This window comes from Bos indicus, chromosome 11 (assembly GCF_029378745.1).
Source record: "Bos indicus isolate NIAB-ARS_2022 breed Sahiwal x Tharparkar chromosome 11, NIAB-ARS_B.indTharparkar_mat_pri_1.0, whole genome shotgun sequence".
NCBI lineage: Eukaryota > Metazoa > Chordata > Mammalia > Artiodactyla > Bovidae > Bos > Bos indicus.
This window is the reverse complement of record NC_091770.1, coordinates 2,626,344-2,645,340: the sequence shown is the minus strand read 5'-3', so window position 1 is coordinate 2,645,340 and position 18,997 is coordinate 2,626,344. Positions and strand designations below refer to the sequence as shown.

The following is an 18,997-nucleotide window of genomic DNA, read 5'->3' as shown; positions in this document are numbered from 1 at the left end:
TTAATGAAGGGACGGCGGTGGGAAAGATGGCGGTGGCCCTGGGACCCTCTGGGTGGTGGCAGCGGTGGCGGCGGCGTTTGTCGGCACGGGAAGTTTCCAGGATGTTGCTCCTTCTCCTTTTGCTAGGGTCTGGGCAGGGGCCACGACAAGTCGGGGCGGGTCAAACGTTCGAGTACCTGAAACGGGAGCACTCGCTGTCGAAGCCCTACCAGGGTGAGGCGCCGGGAGCTAGGTGGTCGTGCACTGGGAGGGCTTCGGGACCCCAGCTTGTCCATAGAGGCGGGGCGGCGAAGGGCTTCGTGACCCCGAGGAAGCTGGGGGCGGTGGGTGGGAGCCCCTGGGGACTCTCGCTGTGTTCGGGAGCCACGGATCCTAAGGGCAGGGGTCAGCTTTCTCTCTCCCCACCCCTCGGAATTAGTCCTGGAAGTTTCCAGCAGGTCGAAGCAGGGTTCTCGGATGCCACTAGCGCCGGGCGTGGATGAAGGGGATTTAGAGATGGACAGGTGGAATGTGGGCAGGGGAGAGAACTGCGAACGGTGGACCGTGATTGAGGGCCACTAGCAGTAAGCTGGGCTTCTGATGGAGCTGTGGATGTGCGAGAAATAAAGCATGAGGCAGAACTGGGGTAGAACTTGGCCGCACTGAGAAGATAAAATGCTGTTGTCAATTAAGACACCTGTTCTTCTCCAGTCCAGGAGCCCTACTGATAAAAGAGGCTGGTTAGCTTTGGTGTGTTTAGTGTACATAGGCCGCTAGGCACAACTCATCAACCAGCAGATTTACATGGTTAGCTGCAGAGAGGACCAAATCAGTGCAGATGGCTTAATTTGTTTCCCTACTGAAGGATATGGGGACAGCATACAAACAAAAACACAAAGCATAAGAGAGTATACTCTGCTGCTAAAGGTGATTGCTTATTCACTTAGAGGATGTCTCCAGTGCCTTCTCCTTGCTAATACAGTGGGTAACAGACACAGAGTTCTCACTTGCAAGGGGCTGATAGTCTGAGGTAAGGGGGAAAGTAGCTTCTCCTTCAAAGAAAGAATGTGATTAAGCCCTAGAGCCCCAGAGAGTCAAGCTCTTTTTGGTATAACTGGGGACATTTTTTCTTTCACGGTGCTAAAGTTTACTCACATATAAAATGGGGAAGAATGAATCTGAGCATGGTTACTGTGGCGTGGATGAAGTGACAACTCTGATGTGCTCTAGGGTCTTCACCTGAGAAAGTCTTTGTGAAAAGAAGAAAGGTGGTAAAGAGTTAAGATTTAATGAGTGACAGGAGGTGGGACATGAAGGGGGAAGAAAGAGGACTCCAGCTTTCAGAGGGCCCATGGCGGTTTTCCAAATGGGTTGGGGTTGAAGAGAATGACTGATCTACTTCCTCCCCGTAGGTGTGGGCACAAGCAGTTCCTCTCTGTGGAATCTGATGGGCAATGCCATGGTGATGACCCAGTATATCCGCCTTACGCCGGATATGCAAAGTAAACAGGGTGCCCTGTGGAACCGGGTGGTAAGAGTCTTTCTCCCTCCTGTGTTGGTGACCCAGAAAAATGCTAAAAAAGTTCAGTGGCATACTGACTTATTCTCAGTCCCCGCCCCCATATTCTGTCTTCTGTGAATATGAAGTATTTTCATTTGAGAGATTATGATGACGTTCATATTGAAATCAGATATTTAGGGAGATGATCTCTCTTCCCCTAATTATAGCAAATAATTGGTTTTGATTCAGTTTTCTGAAATGTCTTTAGTTCCTGATTGACCTGATAGTGTTACTTTGGAGGTTAATAAGTCAACTCACATTTAATTACTTTGCTTTATAAAATAAAAAACTACTCTTAAATTTATCCTACACTTCATCCCAGTATCCCTGACCTCCTTCCCCCCCACCCCTTGTTATTTCCTTTTGAGTTGAATTTTAAATTTTATTTTCATGTAAAAGCCACTTTGAGCCCTTGGTCATTTTCTTTGTCCTTCCCTGGGCCTTTTCTAGTGACATTGTCTTCCTTGAGGTATGGCGGCAAGAAGTGAATGCAGTATTCCTGGTGTGGCTGCACTGTGATTTTGTACAAGTGTAAGATGATGCTTTCTTTTCGGTTTCCAGGGCTCTTTGCAAATCTTTTATGATCACTTTACTTTGGGGAGTGGCCTTGGCATTCTTCAATACTTTTGGGTGCTCAGAGGCTATGAACTTACTTTCCCATGGTTTTATCATTGGTTGTGGATAAGTGCACGTCAGAAAAAGGAACAGTTTCTTGTCCCTGCTCATTTTATGTGGCAGAGGCTTCTGAAGAAGCAGAGAGACAAGAAGTTTCTATGTGAGCTATTTGTACACTCTGGCCCCTTAACCCAGATTGCAGTGCTGAGCTCATTCTTGGACGGAATGCAGGGCAGTGTGCTTGGATAGAAGAGGTGGAGGGCTGGCGGCTGAAAGACTTGAGTTCTCAATCTGATGGTCTCACAGACCCTCTGTGAGCCCTGGCAGTTATTTATCCTCTCTCAGTTTTCAGTTTCTCCAACTGTCAAATGAGCTTCATCATATTGGTTCTACTTGCCCACCAGGGTTACTGTGAGAGTAAAATAAGGCAATAGACATGAACAAGCTTTGGGAAGTTAAGATGGTTACAGAAATGCGCTGTTGTTTGTTACATGTCTGTTACAAGAGTCACTGATACAGGTCTATGGATTATAAGTGATTTTGTCCAAGGCTTGATACTTTGCTGTTATCTTGCTGGCTGTCTCTTTGTAACCCTTTTATGTAGCAGTGATTCTAGTCTAGGATCTAGTTATCTTGCTCTTTTTCAGATTCTCTGTTACCTATATTTTTTGTTATCTGACTGTCAGAGTGAGCCTTAGCATTGTTTCTGAGTTATTTGAATAGGATGGATTTGTTTGAGCAGTAGTGCTCCAATTTGGCTGTCCTTTGGAGTTGGTGGCTGGGTCCCATCCCAGAGATGCTAATTTAATTAGAATGGGTACATCTTGGACACTTGGATTTTTAAAAGCTCCTTGGGTGAATCTGACATGCAGCAGATTTTGAGACCCACGGTTAGACATAACTCTGAGCAGGACTGTGTAGCACTGCGCTACACGAGGCCAGTGGCAAGAGCAGCCGAGGCCTCTTGGCTCAGTGTCTTCCCAGAGGTGTAATACCCCACTGGCTATGGGGGCAGCTTCTGGCCACTGAATTTCACTCTTGCCCTGAAATCGAAATCAAATAGCAGAAAGATGAGAACCCAAGATGACAACTGGGGGCTTGGCTTATCAGAGGAGGGGAAGCTATTGGAGATTTCAGGGTTCTTCGGTGAAGAGATTTCCCAGAAATTGAAAATGGAAGCTGCAAATAATTGTTGCTCAAGAGTCAGAGCAGTCTACTGGGTTTTTTTGTTTGTTTGTTTCTGAACAATCTACATGGAGGGCCTTTGCCTGAACTGGCCTATCTGCTCTTCCTTCCCCTCGTTTTTCACGGTGAAGCTTAACCAGGAGCCTCTCGAAACTAAATACCTACTCTAGTTTCTCTTTGAAAGTGTTCAACTATTTAGAACACTGAATTATCCACTTACTTCTGTCTCTACTTTTTTTTTTCTCCCAAGGTTTTGATACACAGTTCAAAAGAAAAACAGGAGTCTGTTTAGTGCCCACCTCCTTCGTGTTTTTCCACCAGAGGCTGTCTCTGTGGTGGGGCCGGGGGTGTCTCCTTTGGTGGATTTCTGCTCCTTGCCTGAGGGCCTGACACTGGTGGGGGCATAGCTTATCCCTTCTCGTGGGAACTCTGGGTTGCCCCTCAGCTTGGCATAGGGCCAAGTCTAGCTAATTAGAGTTGTTTGTAGTGGATGTTAATTATTCCTGGAGACCTTTGCCTGATGACTTAGGTTATCTTTTTCTTTTGTAATAAATGAGGCCTTGACCTTTCTTGAGATCCCAGCTTCTTAGAGTCTTTCTCTCAGAGGGGTGATCATAATTGCAGATGAGTATTAATTCAGCCACCTCTATCCTGGACACTGAGATCTTTTGCTGAGTGGGTATAGGATCACAGAAGTCTAACATGAAGTTCTCTCGTCTTTTCCAACCTTGGGATGCTATCCTGTTTCTGTTGGGAGATGGTGACGCTGATTGGGAGGTGTGTTCACTTATTATATTAAATACCACATACAGATAAATGGCTCAATCTGTTTAATTTTACTACACAAACCCTTAGCAAGTCTTAAATTTTGGTTTTACCTCTTAGCCTCTCGTCCCCCGCGTTTGTGTTTTCCAAGTCTGTAGGCCGTGGATGAGGGCCCGAGGCCTGGTGTCTCAGGCTCCTCTTTGATTGCAGCGTCTCTTTCCCTTTAGCCGTGTTTCCTGAGAGACTGGGAGTTGCAGGTGCACTTCCGAATCCATGGGCAAGGGAAGAAGAACCTGCATGGGGATGGCTTGGCCATCTGGTACACGAAGGATCGGATGCAGCCAGGTACTGGGGCCCTGGGCTGCGCTTGTGGGGTGTGACAGGCCTGCTTTTTCACGTGCCCTCTTCGTGAGGCGGGCATGACTTCACAGTGCCAGCAGTTTTCCCTCTCCCTTGATGTTTGGATAAACACTGGCCTGTTTAGTCTCTAGAATGGGGTCTGAGTCCTAAAAACAGCTGACCTTGACTCATCCTGGGATGGTTTCTTGTTTATTGGTTACTTCCGCTTTCTCTTTGAAACTTCACGGCCCAGTTGGCTGAAGGAAACCACTGGCCCCCCCCAAATACTGACACTGGGCATACTGGTTTCTCCTGGGCCTGAGTAGAGACCTATCTCAGAACTCCTGAGTCAGGAGAAAGGAGAAGAGTTAGCTGTTTTTCCTTTTTGTACGGGAGGCTCTGCTGCAAGTACATGACAAACTGAGCCTGATCTGACCTGATCTCTTCTGCAATTAGAAGCAGAAACTTGGGAATTCAGTTCACTCGGGGGCATAGTCATCAACAAGTGTTTGTGAAGCACAATTCTTCAGGCGCACCTTAGCAACCAGGTCAAATCAGGGAGCAGCTGGAGTGCTAAGCAAGGAGACGCTGGCCTTCTCTCTCTCCCCTTTAATGACAAACAACTGCAGGTGCTTACTGAATGCTTGTTACAGCTGTTTCCTCATCTTCAAGGGACGCCTGGGGGTCCTCTGAATCTCACTTTTTCCTCCATCACAGTGATGTGTTACTCCTTTATCTACTCTTGGCTTTGTTTCACTGTTGTTCATCGTCTGTTCTTTCTCTCTAGGGCCTGTGTTTGGAAACATGGACAAATTTGTGGGGCTGGGAGTATTTGTAGACACCTATCCCAATGAGGAGAAGCAGCAAGAGGTAATGGCCAGTGTCATAGCTTAGGTCAGCCACACCGAACTGACATCACAGCCCTTTGCCTTAGGAATGTTGTTCAGGAGGGAACACAGAAGAGGAAGTGAGGGGTTTGGTTCTCTTTTGTCTGTTGCACAGAGTTAATGTCTCTGTCAGTTTTTTTTTTCTAGAAGAGAGTCGTTCATGGTGCACAGTCTTGGGAGTGGTCCTCGTGATGAGGGCTTTTCAGTGTTAAACAGTGTTCTTTCTTGCGCACATTGGGAGCCGCTAGACTCAAGCATGTGTGGCCGGGTGGTGCTGTGGCTCCTAGGCCAGCACCAGAGCGAGCTGAACTGTGTGCCTCCACTCCCTTGACATCCTGTGTCGCTGCTGATCTCTCTTCTGCAGCTACTCCCTGTTCCCAGTATCCTTTTCTTCTTCTTCTCTTCCTCTAGGAAAGGCTGTAAAAAGATATTGATGAAATCTCAGCATTTTGTTGAAACCTGGTATAGGGTCCAGTCGACTTCCCTGGTAGCTCAGTGGTAAAGAACCTGCCTTCCACTGCAGGAGACATGGGTTCAATCCCTGGGTTGGAAAGACTACCCAGAAGAGGAAATGGCAACCCACTCCAGTATTCTTGCCTGGGAAATCACATGGACAGAGGAGCCTGGCGGGCTACAGTCACGCCAGGGGGGCACAAAAGAGTCAGAAATGACTTAGTGACAACAGCAACAGCAGTCTGGCTGTTAGCAGAAGCATCCTGCATTTCGTTAGCTGACCATAGGGTTCTCTAGTACTTGCTTATACTAGCAGCAGGGCTGTGCGCGCTCTCTGCCTGGGACTGCTGGCAAATGGTGGGAAAATGATTAGGACATGTTGTTGCTGGGTATCCTATCACTAAATCATATTTAGCAAGAAAGGCACAATTAGAAATGGAAGCAGAACTTACTTTTTCCCCAAAAAGTTCTTTATGAAAATTTTCAAACGTGTAAAAACAAATTGGATGAACAGATCATTGTCTATGCAAACCCAGCTTCAGCAGTTTTTCACATTTCCGTACAGAGTTTGGCTTAAAGGGGGTGAAAAGTGAGACCTGAGTTACGAGGGGAACCTTGCATTGTGGGTCAGTTAGAGACTTGCTTCTCGGTGTTGCTTCTGGGCTCTTCTTCAGTCTGCCAGACATCAGCCACTGTTGAGGTGCCCAGCCCGGGAATCAGTGAGCGAGATCCGCGTGGCCCTCGCACTCGGTAGCCCTGGCGTGTGAGCGTGCTGATGGGGTCTTTGCGGAGGTGCTCTCGGAAGACCTGGCAGGAGCATCTCACCTGGCGGGGACTTCCTCCAGGAAGTGATATTGACTTTGAAATCTGCAGAATTAGATCAGATTAGATGCAGATAGAAAAGCGTATGTTAATGTGTTAAAGTTAGAGAAGGGACAATGAATGTGAAGGGGAAAAGGCAGGGGGAGAGAGAGATGAGGCTAGAGAGAAAAAGAGGGCCCTCAGTCTCCCCGTGTTCCAAGGCCTCCCTTCACCTTGCGTTCTTTGCTGCTACCGCTCTTCTGTCCCAAACGCGTTCATGGGCCACTGTGACTGAGCAGCGTCTCCTCGGGTGGCTGGTGACCTGTTCAGACCAGCTGCAGAGCTATTTGAGTGTAGGTGACTCGCCCTCACCATGCACATGGTGGGGCGAGTTCTGAAGGGTGGTGTGCCTATCAGGGAGTCTGGAGCTAAAAGTGTTTTAGAGGGTAAGCGCACTAAAGGATCTTAATGAGGGGGACGTCGTGAGAAGGGTTTGCAGTGCCGTTGAGGAAATAGTGGTGGTTAGAAATGCATCTGAAGCACGCGTGGGCTTTAGGGCTTGACTAGAGTTTTACACATGGCTCTCTGTTTCTCCCAGAAATAAATCATTCACGCTCTCTTAGCTTCCATTTCACTATCAGGCGGGAGTCATTCTGCCTAAGAGGGCAGATCTGATGGGCCTTGTTTTGTAAGGAGAGTAGATGTTAACCAAAAATATCAGTTTCAGGTGGTTAAAATTGGGACTTTTCTGCCTCAGCTGCAACTGCCCTTGGAATTATCTGCAAAGCATTTAAAGCTACTGCTCTCCAGGCCCCAAGCTCAGAGAGTCTGATGGGCAGCTTAACCTTTTCAAACATCTCTAGGTGAATCCCACATATAGCTGGCATAAAGGACCCCAGGATGCAGAAGCAGCTGGTTGGCGAGTGGCGTGAGCAGCTCACTGCTCTTTTCAGATCAGGCCAGCTTGGAAGTCGAGTTTCAGGTGCTTCCTATATTTTTTTAACGTAATGATTGTTTTTCCTCTCTTGAAACTGGAATAAGCAATATGCCGTGAATTTAACAACACATTCCCTCCAACCTTTATGTTGATGAAAACACTGATCCCTCTTGATCTCTTCATTGTTGGTGGAAAGAATTTTTACATTATTAAAAGAACTCTGTAACTTCGTAAATTCTCTTGTTATACTATTTGGATGTGATTTAGTGGGGTTTGTTTGTTTTTTTCTCAATCCTTGGTGAGGCAGTGTTTTCTAAGAGACACTCCTTTGGAAATTAGGTCCCAGGAATATTGGCCAGCTCTCAGATGTCATTAGGGATTGAGGCTGAGAAGTAGAAACCTATTTCTGCTACAGTTGAATACAATAAGATTATACATGCAATTTCAGGAGGTTCCTGGGTTCCCCAGAGTAGAACTGTAGACAAGATCTCCTCTTCCACAGAGTTGAACTATCTTCTCATTTACAAGAGCATTCATATACTGGGCTTTCCCAGTGGTTCAGTGGTAAAGAATCCACCTGCAGTGCAGGGGACGAAGGAGACAAGGGTTCGATCCCTGGGCTGGGAAGATCCTCTGGAGGTGGAAATGGCAACCCACTCCAGTATTCTTGCCTGGGAAATCCCATGGACAGAGGAGCCTGGCGGGCTATAGTCTGTTCGTAGGGTTGCAAAGAGTTGGATGCAACTGAGACTTTACAGCACAGCACAGCATTCCCGTGCTGCCGTAAAGGTGTGTAGCAGTGAAGGTTCAGACGTGCCTCTTAGGCACAGGGTAAGCTCTCAGAAAGTGCTGGCTGTTTGTGTTCACAGCACTAAATGACGTCCCTGGGGACATTTGCAGACATCTCGGCAGTGCTGCTGTGGCTCCGTGCTCTCCTTCTCCCCTCCCATCCTCCTTGTCTTCACACCTGGGTTCCAGAGAGCAGACCTGGCCAGCTTGCTCAAGTGCAGTGTGGTTTAGGTTGGTAAACCTGCTCTGAGAGTGACTCCTGGATGCTGGTTCATAGACTTGTGTTGGTTGGTAACAGTTTCCCTGGTTTGACAGTAGGAACAGTGAAGTGACTTCTCATAAATGTGAAATGTTTTATTATTTATTTATTATGAAATATTTCGTGTTTTTTTCATTTAAAATGTTCTTTTTAAAACTGATGTTTATTTTAGATGGCTGTCTTGTCATTGTATTTTAATACAGTTATTGTATTTTAATTGTATTTTAACATATTTAATAGGTTAAAAAAAAATCAAGAAAAAGCAAACCTGTTAATCTCCAGAATGTGTTATGTGTTTAGAGATTTTTAGTGGTCCATAACAGCCAGTGGTCTGGGAATTACTGCTCTAGAAAACATATGTTTGGTTTTGTGTTTACATATGAGCACCTGTAGACAGTATTTAGATCTAGAAACTCACTTAGTCATTGAATGAGTGTTGACTGCCTTTCGAATGCCAAGCACTGTGCTGAACGCTCTGCGTATTTCACGTCATCTTCATAGCGAGCCCTGGGAGCTGTGTGTTGCCCTCCCTGCTCACAGTGCGGAAGGAGAATCTCCGAGATGACGCAGGCGGCAGTGGGGGCCTCCTGAGGGCTGCGTGTGCCCCTTTTTCTACCTAGCGAGTCACAGCGAGTGTGCTCTGCACCTGTGGGGTTTAGCATAGGATTCACAAGTTCACGCGTCCCTTTGCATTCAAGGTGTGCTGAAGGTACACTAGTACCTTGTAGTGCAAAAAGTTAAAAACACTTCCCCACTCTTCAGGCACAGCAGGCAGGAGCTCCTAATTTTTGGTGACTCTTCAAAGAGGAATGAAACTGCCACCTTTGCCACAGTCAGGGTGATTCTTCTGCCTTTGGTTCTGGCTGTATATAGGCTGCTTTCCAAGCAAAGAAACTTAGCTTCTGTGTGAAATTAGTGGGTACCTAGGAAACCCTTCAGGAACTCCTGACTGGGCGTAGAAGTTAAAGTGGCATTTAAAGACTTAGGGTTAACGTGAGGTGGCAAGTTGAAGGCCAAGCCATGAGTTGCTGAAGTGGACAGATTCCAGCTTGGAAGCTGCAGGCCTCTGTCTAGTGCTGTATTTCTTAAATTCACCTGGCACATCCCAGTCATCCATAGCGCCTTTTATTTTTTTTTAATTTTTAATTGATTAACTACGTCAGGTCTTAGTAGCGGCGCACAGGCTCTCTAGTTGTTACCCCGAGGCTGTGGGATCTTAGTTCCCCAACCAGGGATCAAACCTGTGGCCCGTGCTTTGGGAGGCAGCTTCTCAACTGCTGGACCACCAGGGAAATCCTGCCTTTTAAAAAATACATAGTCCCATGCCCCATTCTAAACCTGCTGAATGAGGCTCTCTGACTGTAGTTCCCTCATGTATGTGCAGTTGAAAAGCTCCCCCAGGTCATGCTGAGGCCCAGCTGACCTCTGGTGCTGAAAAAGAGGGTGCCTCACCAGCCTTGGCAAGGATGAGGACCCCTTAGGTTAAAGATCACTGTTCTCAGCACTCCTCAAAAGTTACAACTTAAACTTCTGATCCCAGGTACTGGGGTTGATACCTCAAGCAAGCCTTGGGATCACCGGAGCTCCCGAGTGCATTTTCAATCCCTTCTTTTCCCTCATTGTTCACTGAAGTTATGCACTTTCTTCGTCCGAAGCCCAATTCAGTAAACTGCTGACAACACATTCATAATCCCCTTGTCCTAAATGATAGTGGTAGAAGAGTACTTTTCCAGCAGTTCAATCATTCACTGGTTCATTTCATACCTTGTGTAGTCCTGTACATAGGCCATCGGTGGTGTAAGAGAACAGCTGGGGAGCTGGTCCGAGGCTCCCCCAAGACCCTTTCTGTGACCTGTAAGGCCCAGTGTGGTCTGGCTCCCGCTTCAGCTCCCACCAGCCTGTTCTTCACTCACTGAGTTGCAGACACCCCTAGTTCTGAAGATGCTAACCTCATGCTTCTTCAGCCCCCATATTTCTTGGTGGATTCCCTCTCACTGCTTGGTCTCAGTTCAGGTGTTGTCTCCTCAGGTATATTTCTCCTCTGTATTGTATTGCCTATTTTATTTTTGTCATAGTATTTATCACTGTCTCAAACAGTGACAGACTTTATTTTCTTGGGCTCCAAAATCACTGCAGATGGTGACTGCAGCCATGAAATTAAAAGACGATTACTCCTTGGAAGAAAACCTATGACCAACCTAGATAGCATTTTAAAAAGCAGAGACATCACTTTGCCAACCAAGGTCCATATAGTCAAAGTTATGGTTTTCCAGTAGTCATGTATGGATGTGAGAGTTGGACCATAAAGAAAGCTGAGTGCCAAAGAATTGATGCTTTCGAACTGTGGTGCTGGAGAAGACTCTTGAAAGTCCCTTGGACCACAAGGAGATCAAACCTGTCCATCCTAAAGGAAATCAACCCTGAATATTCATTGGAAGGACTGATGCTGAAGCTCCAATCCTTTGGCCACGTAATGTGAAGAACTGACTCACTGAAAGAGACCCTGATGCTGGGAAAGATTGAGAGCAAGAGGAGAAGGGGGCCACAGAGGATGAGATGGTTGGATGGCATCAACTCAATGGATATGGGTTTGAGCAAACTCTGGAAGATAGAGAAGGACAGGGAAGCCTGGTGTGCTGCAGTCCTTGGGGTCGCAAAGAGTCGGACCTGACTGAGCAGTTGAACAACAACAAGATTGATTGTATGTCTCCTCCCCTCTAATGTCAGCTCCATGAGAGCAGACATCTGCCTGTCTTATTTCCCATTGAGCATCCAGCGTCCGGGACAGTGCCTGGCTCATATTAGGTGCATACCCAGTATTAGAGAAAGGAATGCTTTGGGTTCTACCTCTTGGCCCACAGTAGGGCAGGGCTAAATTGAGCTTGTGTAGGTATCTCTTATTGCTAGTGCTGAGAACTGTAGCAGTTTTTTTGGAATAAAGCTAAACACCCTTGAACCTTCTGACTTTGCTAAATCTGTCCTGCTGCAACGTTCCCACGGAGCTTTTTCTTGCCCACATGTTGTAGGTTAGAATAACAATAACTGTTTGGAGATATATGTCCATAAGACTCAATTAGAGGGTAAATGATCCCTTTGGATTAGAGTTAATTTGACAGTCTCTCAAGTGGTGGGATTTTTGTCTTCTGGGCAAGAGCTACAGCCTGAGATCCTGGGCAGTAAAGGACATCTTGAATTTGGAAGAATCTAGCCATATTTATCACCCTCATCCCTCTCCTTGCCGCAGAAGTGCTGTCATCTGGGCACAGACAAACTCCTGGCCTGACCTTTGGACTGTCAGAGACATAAGTGAGGCCTGCTTACAGAGTGTGATGCTGGGTGTTTTTATAAAGTTCTGAAAGTTTTAGGACCCTGTGTGGGTTAGAGAGGTCTTCCTAATGGACCCCCTTGAGTATCTGATGATAGCAGCAGACCTTCTCCTTAGAAAATGTACAAGCACCTGCTCGTGTAGTTTTTTGCCTACAATTATTTTTGCCTATAATTGTGAGGGGTCTGAGGACTTGTGGAATGCCCTCCGTGGATGCTAAAATTCTATTTGGGGATTGAGATTGGTTTGGGGATTGAGATTGGTGCTCTTCCACTGCAGCTGGGTCATAGCTCTTGCACAGATGTTTCTTTCTGACTTGGTCTCTTGTCTTCTGTGCCCTGTCTTGTTTTTATAATAACCTGCTGGACCCTCTCAGGCCCAGAAGAGGCGGTATTCTCCGGGAGTCCAGGTACTCAATTCTTGACTCACTGTGGCCATCCCCGATTCCCTTGTGTGCCCATCCGACATTTGCGACTGTTCTCAGTCTGTGTGGCCATTGTCTCCAGAGTCACCAGTCTCCAGTTCCGCCTGCATCTTCATCTTGCATGTTGATTGTCTAGAACAACGAGGAACCCCGCAGAGCAGTGGCATGTCTCATGCTTCCTGTCCTTTCATCACCCTGCCTCTCTCTTCACTGCCTTAGCCCCAGGCTTGTTGTGAAATGGTTAGCTTGTCATTTCTAAGGAAGAATTTGCTCCACAAGGGCTGTTGGAGAGACAGGGTCTCCGAAGTAGGTGGGAAGATGGGTGGGCTCCGGGGAGACTTTCAGTAGGAGAACCTTGCCCACTGAGTATTACTGGGAGAAGTTGCGTGTCGTGAAGAGCCAGAAGGTCTTTTGACTGAGGATAGTCACCTGTGGCTGGAGAGGCCACCTGGTTCTGGCACTGTCCTTTCTGAGTCCTGATCCATTTCACATCATGTGCTTATAGAATGTTAGAATTTGAAAGGTGCTATCCTAAATGGAAAGAGTTCCCTGAGCGAACAGGTATTTTCGAACAGAATACCTGGGTGCACCAAGTATTGGATTGGCCAAAAAGTTCATTCAAATTTGTCCATAAGCTGTTAATGGAAAATTAAAACTTTTTGGCCAACCTAGTACTTGCCTTGTGGGGGAAGAGGTGGAGCTATGGTGGACACATACAAAGAAGCATAAGAAATGATTTTTCAGGAAGTTTACGTGGCAGTTGGTGATATGTGTTTGTATGTATGTGTATATACACACACACATGCATACACACAGGGGCTTCCCCAGGGGCTCAGCGGTAAAGAATTTGCCTGCGATGCAGGAGTCGCAGGCGACTCGGGTTCGATCCCTGGGTCGGGAAGATCCCCTGGAAAAGGGCATATTAACCCACTCCAGTATTCATGCCTGGAGAATCCATGGACGTCGGAACCTCTGGGCTACAGTCCAGAGGATTGGAAAGAGTCAGACATGACTGTAACAGGTTAGCACACGCGCACATACAAGTAAGAAGAAAACCAGTCTTGGGTGGAATATAAGTACCCAGTGCTGATCTCTGGGAGGGTTCCAGTCAGGCCCAGAGTGTCAGAGGGGCCATTTCGGACCCACCCCAGATGGGAGGAGGATTCCTGGAGGCAGGTACTGAGGTCAGTCACTTCTGGGCCTTGTCCCTCGAGTGACCCTCTGAGCGTGGGCCCTCGGAGGCTGCTAGTGACAAGGCAGAGTGGCCGTCTGGTCTGTCGTGAAGAGCTCAGCTTTGTGTGCAGAAGTCCCGTCACTGTTGGCACAGGCGTTCCTGCGAGCGCTTCCTCACCACCCTCTGCTTTGCCTCCCCTGCCTTCCCAGCGGGTGTTCCCCTACATCTCTGCCATGGTGAACAACGGCTCCCTCAGCTACGATCACGAGCGGGATGGGCGGCCTACAGAGCTGGGGGGCTGCACAGCCATCGTCCGCAACCTCCATTACGACACCTTCCTTGTGATCCGCTATGTCAAGAGGCATCTGACGGTGAGTCCCTGTCCAGGCCCGTCGGCAGTGCGGGCCGTCTCGCTCCGCTGCCGGGGCCCGGCCCTGACTTGCCCCCCCTCTCTGTGCTGTAGATAATGATGGACATCGACGGCAAGCACGAGTGGAGGGACTGCATAGAGGTGCCGGGGGTCCGCCTGCCCCGGGGCTACTACTTTGGCACCTCGTCCATCACGGGCGATCTCTCAGGTACTGCCCTGCATGCTCCTTACTGGCCCTAACTCAGGTCATGTCTCACTAGGCAGGCCCGGGCGTGAGAGCCCGCTGGGCAGAGCTCTGGCAAGCAGGTGCCCACGAGTGCTCCCCTTCCTGCATTCTTGTGTGTAGAGCCCAGATTGCCAGGCCTGGGGTCGTCTCGCACAGTTGTGTCTGGCAGAGGCTTGCTGCTAACAGCAAGCAGTGCTCGCCTCTTCCTCAAGCAGTGCTTCCAGCCTGTGCTCTCCTTTTTCTTATGCCTGTTTCTGCAGGCACGTCCTTTCACCCATATGCTGACTTCCCCTTCTCCTCGCAAAGCTTCTCCTTGACTGACCCCCAAACTCTTTTGTGCTCAGATTTTTTTTTTTTTTAAATAAAACCTACACTTTATTTATTTATTTATAGTTGGGCTGCATTGGGGCTTCTCTTGATGCGGTGTGTGGACTACAGAGCTTGCAAGCTCGGTAGCTGTGGCTCTTGGGCTTAGTTGCCCAAAGACGTGGGATTTCAGTTCCCCAATCAGGGATCGAACCTGCATCCTCTGCACTGGGAGCACGGAGTCTTGACCCTGTGCTCAGATGTTTGGCTGTGTCGTGTGTGCAGAGACCTCTGTAAACTACCCGCGTGGCAAATGCTGCGTTCAGACCTGTGTCTCTGCCACGCCCTGCCCTCAGGAAAGCCCCCTCTGTTTCTTTGCTCTGTGCGTTTGCTCTTTGTCTTCTCTTGAGCTCATTTGACCAGTTACCCTGAAACTCCTGCCTTACTTGACTTATGTGACATTAGCAGAACCAGGCTCTTGTATCTTTGGATTTTTCTACCTACTTGTTTCCAAAGTTTCTCTTTTATGTCCCTAAGCCTCAATCATGACGTCTTTTGAGGTAAAGAAACTTTTGGTTCTTTTGATTAATATAGTGTATTATGACTGAAGCTGATATGAAATAGAACTTCCTTGTGTCAAAACAGAAAAGCAAATGCCCATCTGAAACGGGCAGCATCTACTCGGTCTTGGCCCATTGTTGTCAGGAGAAACTGTGGGCTGTCCTGTTGTTTAATCTCGATCCTGGCACAGAAAACATTTTTTCTAATTGAAGGTAAATCCAGTTTTTTTCTTTAACCTGGTTTTACCTGCTAAAGATTCTAAGAGCCCAAACAGCTGTAAATGTCATCCTGATAATAGAGATGGCAAGAGGTCCAGTCCGCAGTAGCAGCCTAGTAGCACTGAGCACCCTGCACTCATGTTTGTGGCCTCTTAATACCAGTTGCCACTAACAAGAATAAAAGCTTCCTGGAGAACGTGTCTGATGCCAGGTCTAAGGTAGGAAATACAAGCTAAAAACTTCCCAGAAAAGCAAAGAAGATATCAAAAACTTATAGGTTCTTGTAAAAGGACTCAGGAGTCAACTTGAATAGGCTCCCACTGGGTAAAGTTGGTTTGAGTTGAGCATCAGTAAGAGGTACAACTTCAGTGTATTGTGTTGTTCAGTCATGTCCAGTTCTTTGCCACCCCATGGATTGTAGCACACCAGGCTTCTCAAACTCATGTCCATTGAGTCAGTGATGCCATCCAACCATCTCATCCTTCAGTTCAGTTCCGTTTAGTCGCTCAGTCGTGTCCGACTCTTTGTGACCCCATGGACTGCAGCACTCCAGGCCTCCCTGTCCATCACCAACTCCCGGACTTTACCCAAACTCATGTCCATTGAGTCAGTGATGGCATCCAACCATCTCATCCTTGGCTGCCCTCTTCTCCCTCTGCCCTCAATCTTTCCCAGTATCAGAGTCTTTTCCAGTGAGTTGGCACTTCATATCATGTGGCCAAAGGATTGGAACTTCAGCATCAATCCTTCCAATGAATATTCAGGACTGTTTTCCTTTAGGGTTGACTGGTTTGATCTCCTTGTTGTCCAAGGGACTCTCAAGAGTCTTCTCCAGCACCACAGTTCAAAAGCATTAATTCTTTGGCGCTCAACGTTCCTTATGGTCCAGCTCTTACATCCATACATGATTGCTGGAAAAACCATAGTTTTGACTATATGGACCTTTGTTGGCAAAACGGTGTCTCTGCTTTTTAATAAGCTGTCCAGGTTTGTCATAGCTTTTCTTCCAAAGGACAAATGTCTTTTGATTTCATGGCTGCAGTCACTATCCACAGTGATTGAAACACATCAAATATGTTTGAATCTGTGAGTTTATAATGTTACTTTAAAAGGGGAGAGAAAAAAAATTGAGCCCCTAACTCCTTCATCCATCTCTGGTAATTAATAGTGAGATTCAGGGTCATAGTCACAGGAACTGGGAAGAGTTAGCCACAGTCCAGAAGGGAAGTGTGCTCCAGGCCAGTCGCTGTGCCCTGCTCATGGCCCGTTAGACAGCTGCTGTGCGGCCCTCTCCTCTTGGTCATGTGTGTAGTCCATGTTAAAGGGAAGCTGTGGGGCTGCTGTGTCTCCTGAAAGGTTTTACCTGTGATTGGGGCTGAGTTCTTGTATTATCTCTCAATTTTGAAATTATATAGGGGGCTTCCCTTGTGGCTCAGTGGTAAAGAAGCTGCCTGCCAGTGCAGGAGACACAGCTTAAATCCCTGATCCAGGAAGATCCCACGTGCTGTGGAGCATCTTAAACCCGTACGCCACAGTTACTGAGGCCTGTGCTCTAGAGCCCGTGCTCCAAAACAGGAGAAGCCGCTGCACTCAGACACAGCCAAAAGTAAATAAATTTATGTAGGTAATGCATGCTTGTTGATGAAAACCATATATATAGGGTAACGTAGAATATTCCCTGTTACCTGTCCTTACTTTTAGATGAGAAACAAGAGGTTTTGGTGGTGGGTTGTTTTTTTTTCAGGTCACTGTGTGTGAGCTGTGCACTAGAAGCTTGAACCAGGACATTCTTCTCAGGGTGCCTTGAGTCATCCCTTTGTCATTTTCTCTGTCTTTAGACAACCATGATGTCATTTCCCTGAAGCTGTTTGAGCTGACGGTGGAGAGGACCCCGGAAGAGGAGAAGCTGCATCGGGACGTGTTCCTGCCCTCAGTGGACAACATGAAGCTGCCTGAGAGTGAGCACAGAGGTCCCGGGAGAGGGCCCCACGGCCGGCCAGGGGGTTGAGGCTGCTGGGGGGCCCAGGGGCCGTGCAGCCCAGCAGTGGGGCCTGGCTCCCCTCTGAGTTCTTCTCCGGGGCACCTGGGGCACTGGCCCTGCTCTCTCACTGGGCTCCACGTTACCCGTGAGCAGTTCAGGGCTGCTTAGGTTTTCAGTTTTGGCATGTGGAAAGGGTGTACTGGAGCTCCGGCTCCCAGAAACTGGAAGAGCTCTCGGTCGGTCCTTCCCTCCTCGAGCGGCCCCCTCCTTCTGACCTCCTTCTCTCTTGCTTCCTCAGTGACAGCCCCGCTGCCTCCCCTCAGCGGCCTGGCCCTCTTTCTCATCGTCTTTTTCTCTCTGGTGTTTTCCGTCTTTGCCATTGTCATCGGGATCATACTCTACAACAAATGGCAGGACCAGAGTCGGAAGCGTTTCTACTGAGCGCCCCCCACAACCTCGCCCCGCGTGACTGTCCCCTCAGCGTGCGGGGGGAGCTGCACTGACCTACCCACCCGGCCGGGTGGGCCTCCTCCTGTCGCCAGCACCTGGTCGGGCATGCAGGTCTGTCCCTGGAGCTGTGCGGGCAGGGACGCTGGCTCCCCCCATCACCTGTGAGGACGGCCAACTCTGGCTCAGGAAGCCTCCCCCGGGTGATGCTGCTGCGATGTGCCTTTCCCCAAGGTCCCGCCACTTGGAAGTGAAGAGGGCTGGCGAGAACCTGGGCCGCCGTGATGCCAGAACCACCAGAAGGAGTCACTGAGCTCAGGCTGCCTTGCTGTTGGGCTCACAGGGCCCTTGGGCTTCACTTGTAAGTCTTCAAAGACTAGAAACTGGTGACTCCTCACACCTTCTGCCCAGCCAGCCACTGGTTTTTGCTTTTTGTCCAAGCCCCTGTCCACCTGAGGCACTTTCCTTGGAAATCTGGATAGAAATCTCTTCCCTGCCTCTCCATCCTTCCATCATTCTCTGCAGATGCAAGCTGAGCTGGAAAAGACACCTGGCTGCCTGTCCATTAGGGCCTGGGGCTGCAGGACACACTCGGGTGTCACTGACCCTTGTTAGGTGGCCATGGGGAGGGGGCATTCTGCAGGGGCTTGCCGCTCTGGCCTTTGTTCTTGAGGGTGGATCTTGGTTCTGTTGGTGTGTTCGTGACACTCCCAGTTAGGCCCCTGGTCAGGTGTGTGAAGTCAAGAGATGCTTGGGAGATGTCACAGGTGCTGTGGGACTAACTGTGAAACTGCTCCACGTTTTGACACTGAAAGCAACATCTACCACGTGACCTGAGGACGTGGAGATGTTTCTGGATGCTCCAGAGCCTGCTTTGCTGCATGTTTTGTGTTCATAACTTTCGGAATCCTACTTAGAGTGTCAAAATGTAAGGAACCTTTCTTCTATAGCCTCAGTTTGGATGCTCCCCAAAGAGGAACTCTTGCTTCTCTTCCTTAAGTGATAAGAAACGGTGGTTGTAAATCTGGGAGCAGTGGATCCCCGTCACCTGTGCCTGGAAGAGTTCACTGTTGTTTGAGCAGCAGAGCCTGAGCATCTTCCTTTCTGGGTCAGCCCTGATGCCACTGCCTTACCCGACGAGGAGTCGGGCGCTGCTCGCCTGTCTGCCCTGTGATTCTGTTGCTGACAGGTGGACTCTCCCTGGAGGGTCTGGGCTCAGCTCTCCTAGCCCTGTGCTTCTGTAGCCGGAGGGAAAGTCTTAACGTGGCTGATGAAAACCAAACATGCCCTTCTGCGTGGCCTTCCTTCTAGGGGTGGGTTTGGCTAAACCTTCGGCCCATCCACCCTTGCTCTGCCTTCTGGGATGGGAGAGCCCTCTGCTCGGCGCAGAAGGCA

The 18,997-nt window shown here is 48.5% G+C and overlaps 1 protein-coding gene across 4 annotated transcripts; it reads left to right on the top strand.

The window, feature by feature from the left end:
• LMAN2L (lectin, mannose binding 2 like) lies at window positions 1-18,884 on the top strand. Of its 4 annotated transcripts, XM_019969711.2 has the most exons (9): window positions 1-213; window positions 1,392-1,510; window positions 4,333-4,450; window positions 5,232-5,314; window positions 12,272-12,304; window positions 13,703-13,864; window positions 13,957-14,071; window positions 17,013-17,132; window positions 17,454-18,884. In XM_019969711.2, the coding sequence occupies exons 1-9, from the start codon at window positions 27-29 to the stop codon at window positions 17,594-17,596; spliced, it is 1,080 nt and encodes a 359-aa protein (XP_019825270.1). In that variant the 5' UTR covers window positions 1-26; the 3' UTR covers window positions 17,597-18,884. The 4 variants fall into 4 exon arrangements, with proteins under 4 accessions (XP_019825270.1, XP_019825271.1, XP_070654319.1 ...); XM_019969712.2 differs by lacking the exon at window positions 12,272-12,304; XM_070798217.1 differs by lacking the exons at window positions 1-213; window positions 1,392-1,510; window positions 5,232-5,314 and having other exon boundaries at window positions 4,368-4,450.
• The last annotated feature ends 113 nt before the right edge of the window (window positions 18,885-18,997 follow it).

Excerpts from the sequence above, each read along its gene's own strand:
- LMAN2L (XM_019969711.2), top strand. The coding sequence starts at position 27 with ATGGCGGTGGCCCTGGGACCCTCTGGGTGGTGGCAGCGGTGGCGGCGG. Across the intron at positions 4,451-5,231 it reads GAAGGATCGGATGCAGCCAG|GGCCTGTGTTTGGAAACATG; the intron begins GTACTGGGGCCC and ends CTTTCTCTCTAG. Across the intron at positions 12,305-13,702 it reads GGTATTCTCCGGGAGTCCAG|CGGGTGTTCCCCTACATCTC; the intron begins GTACTCAATTCT and ends CTGCCTTCCCAG.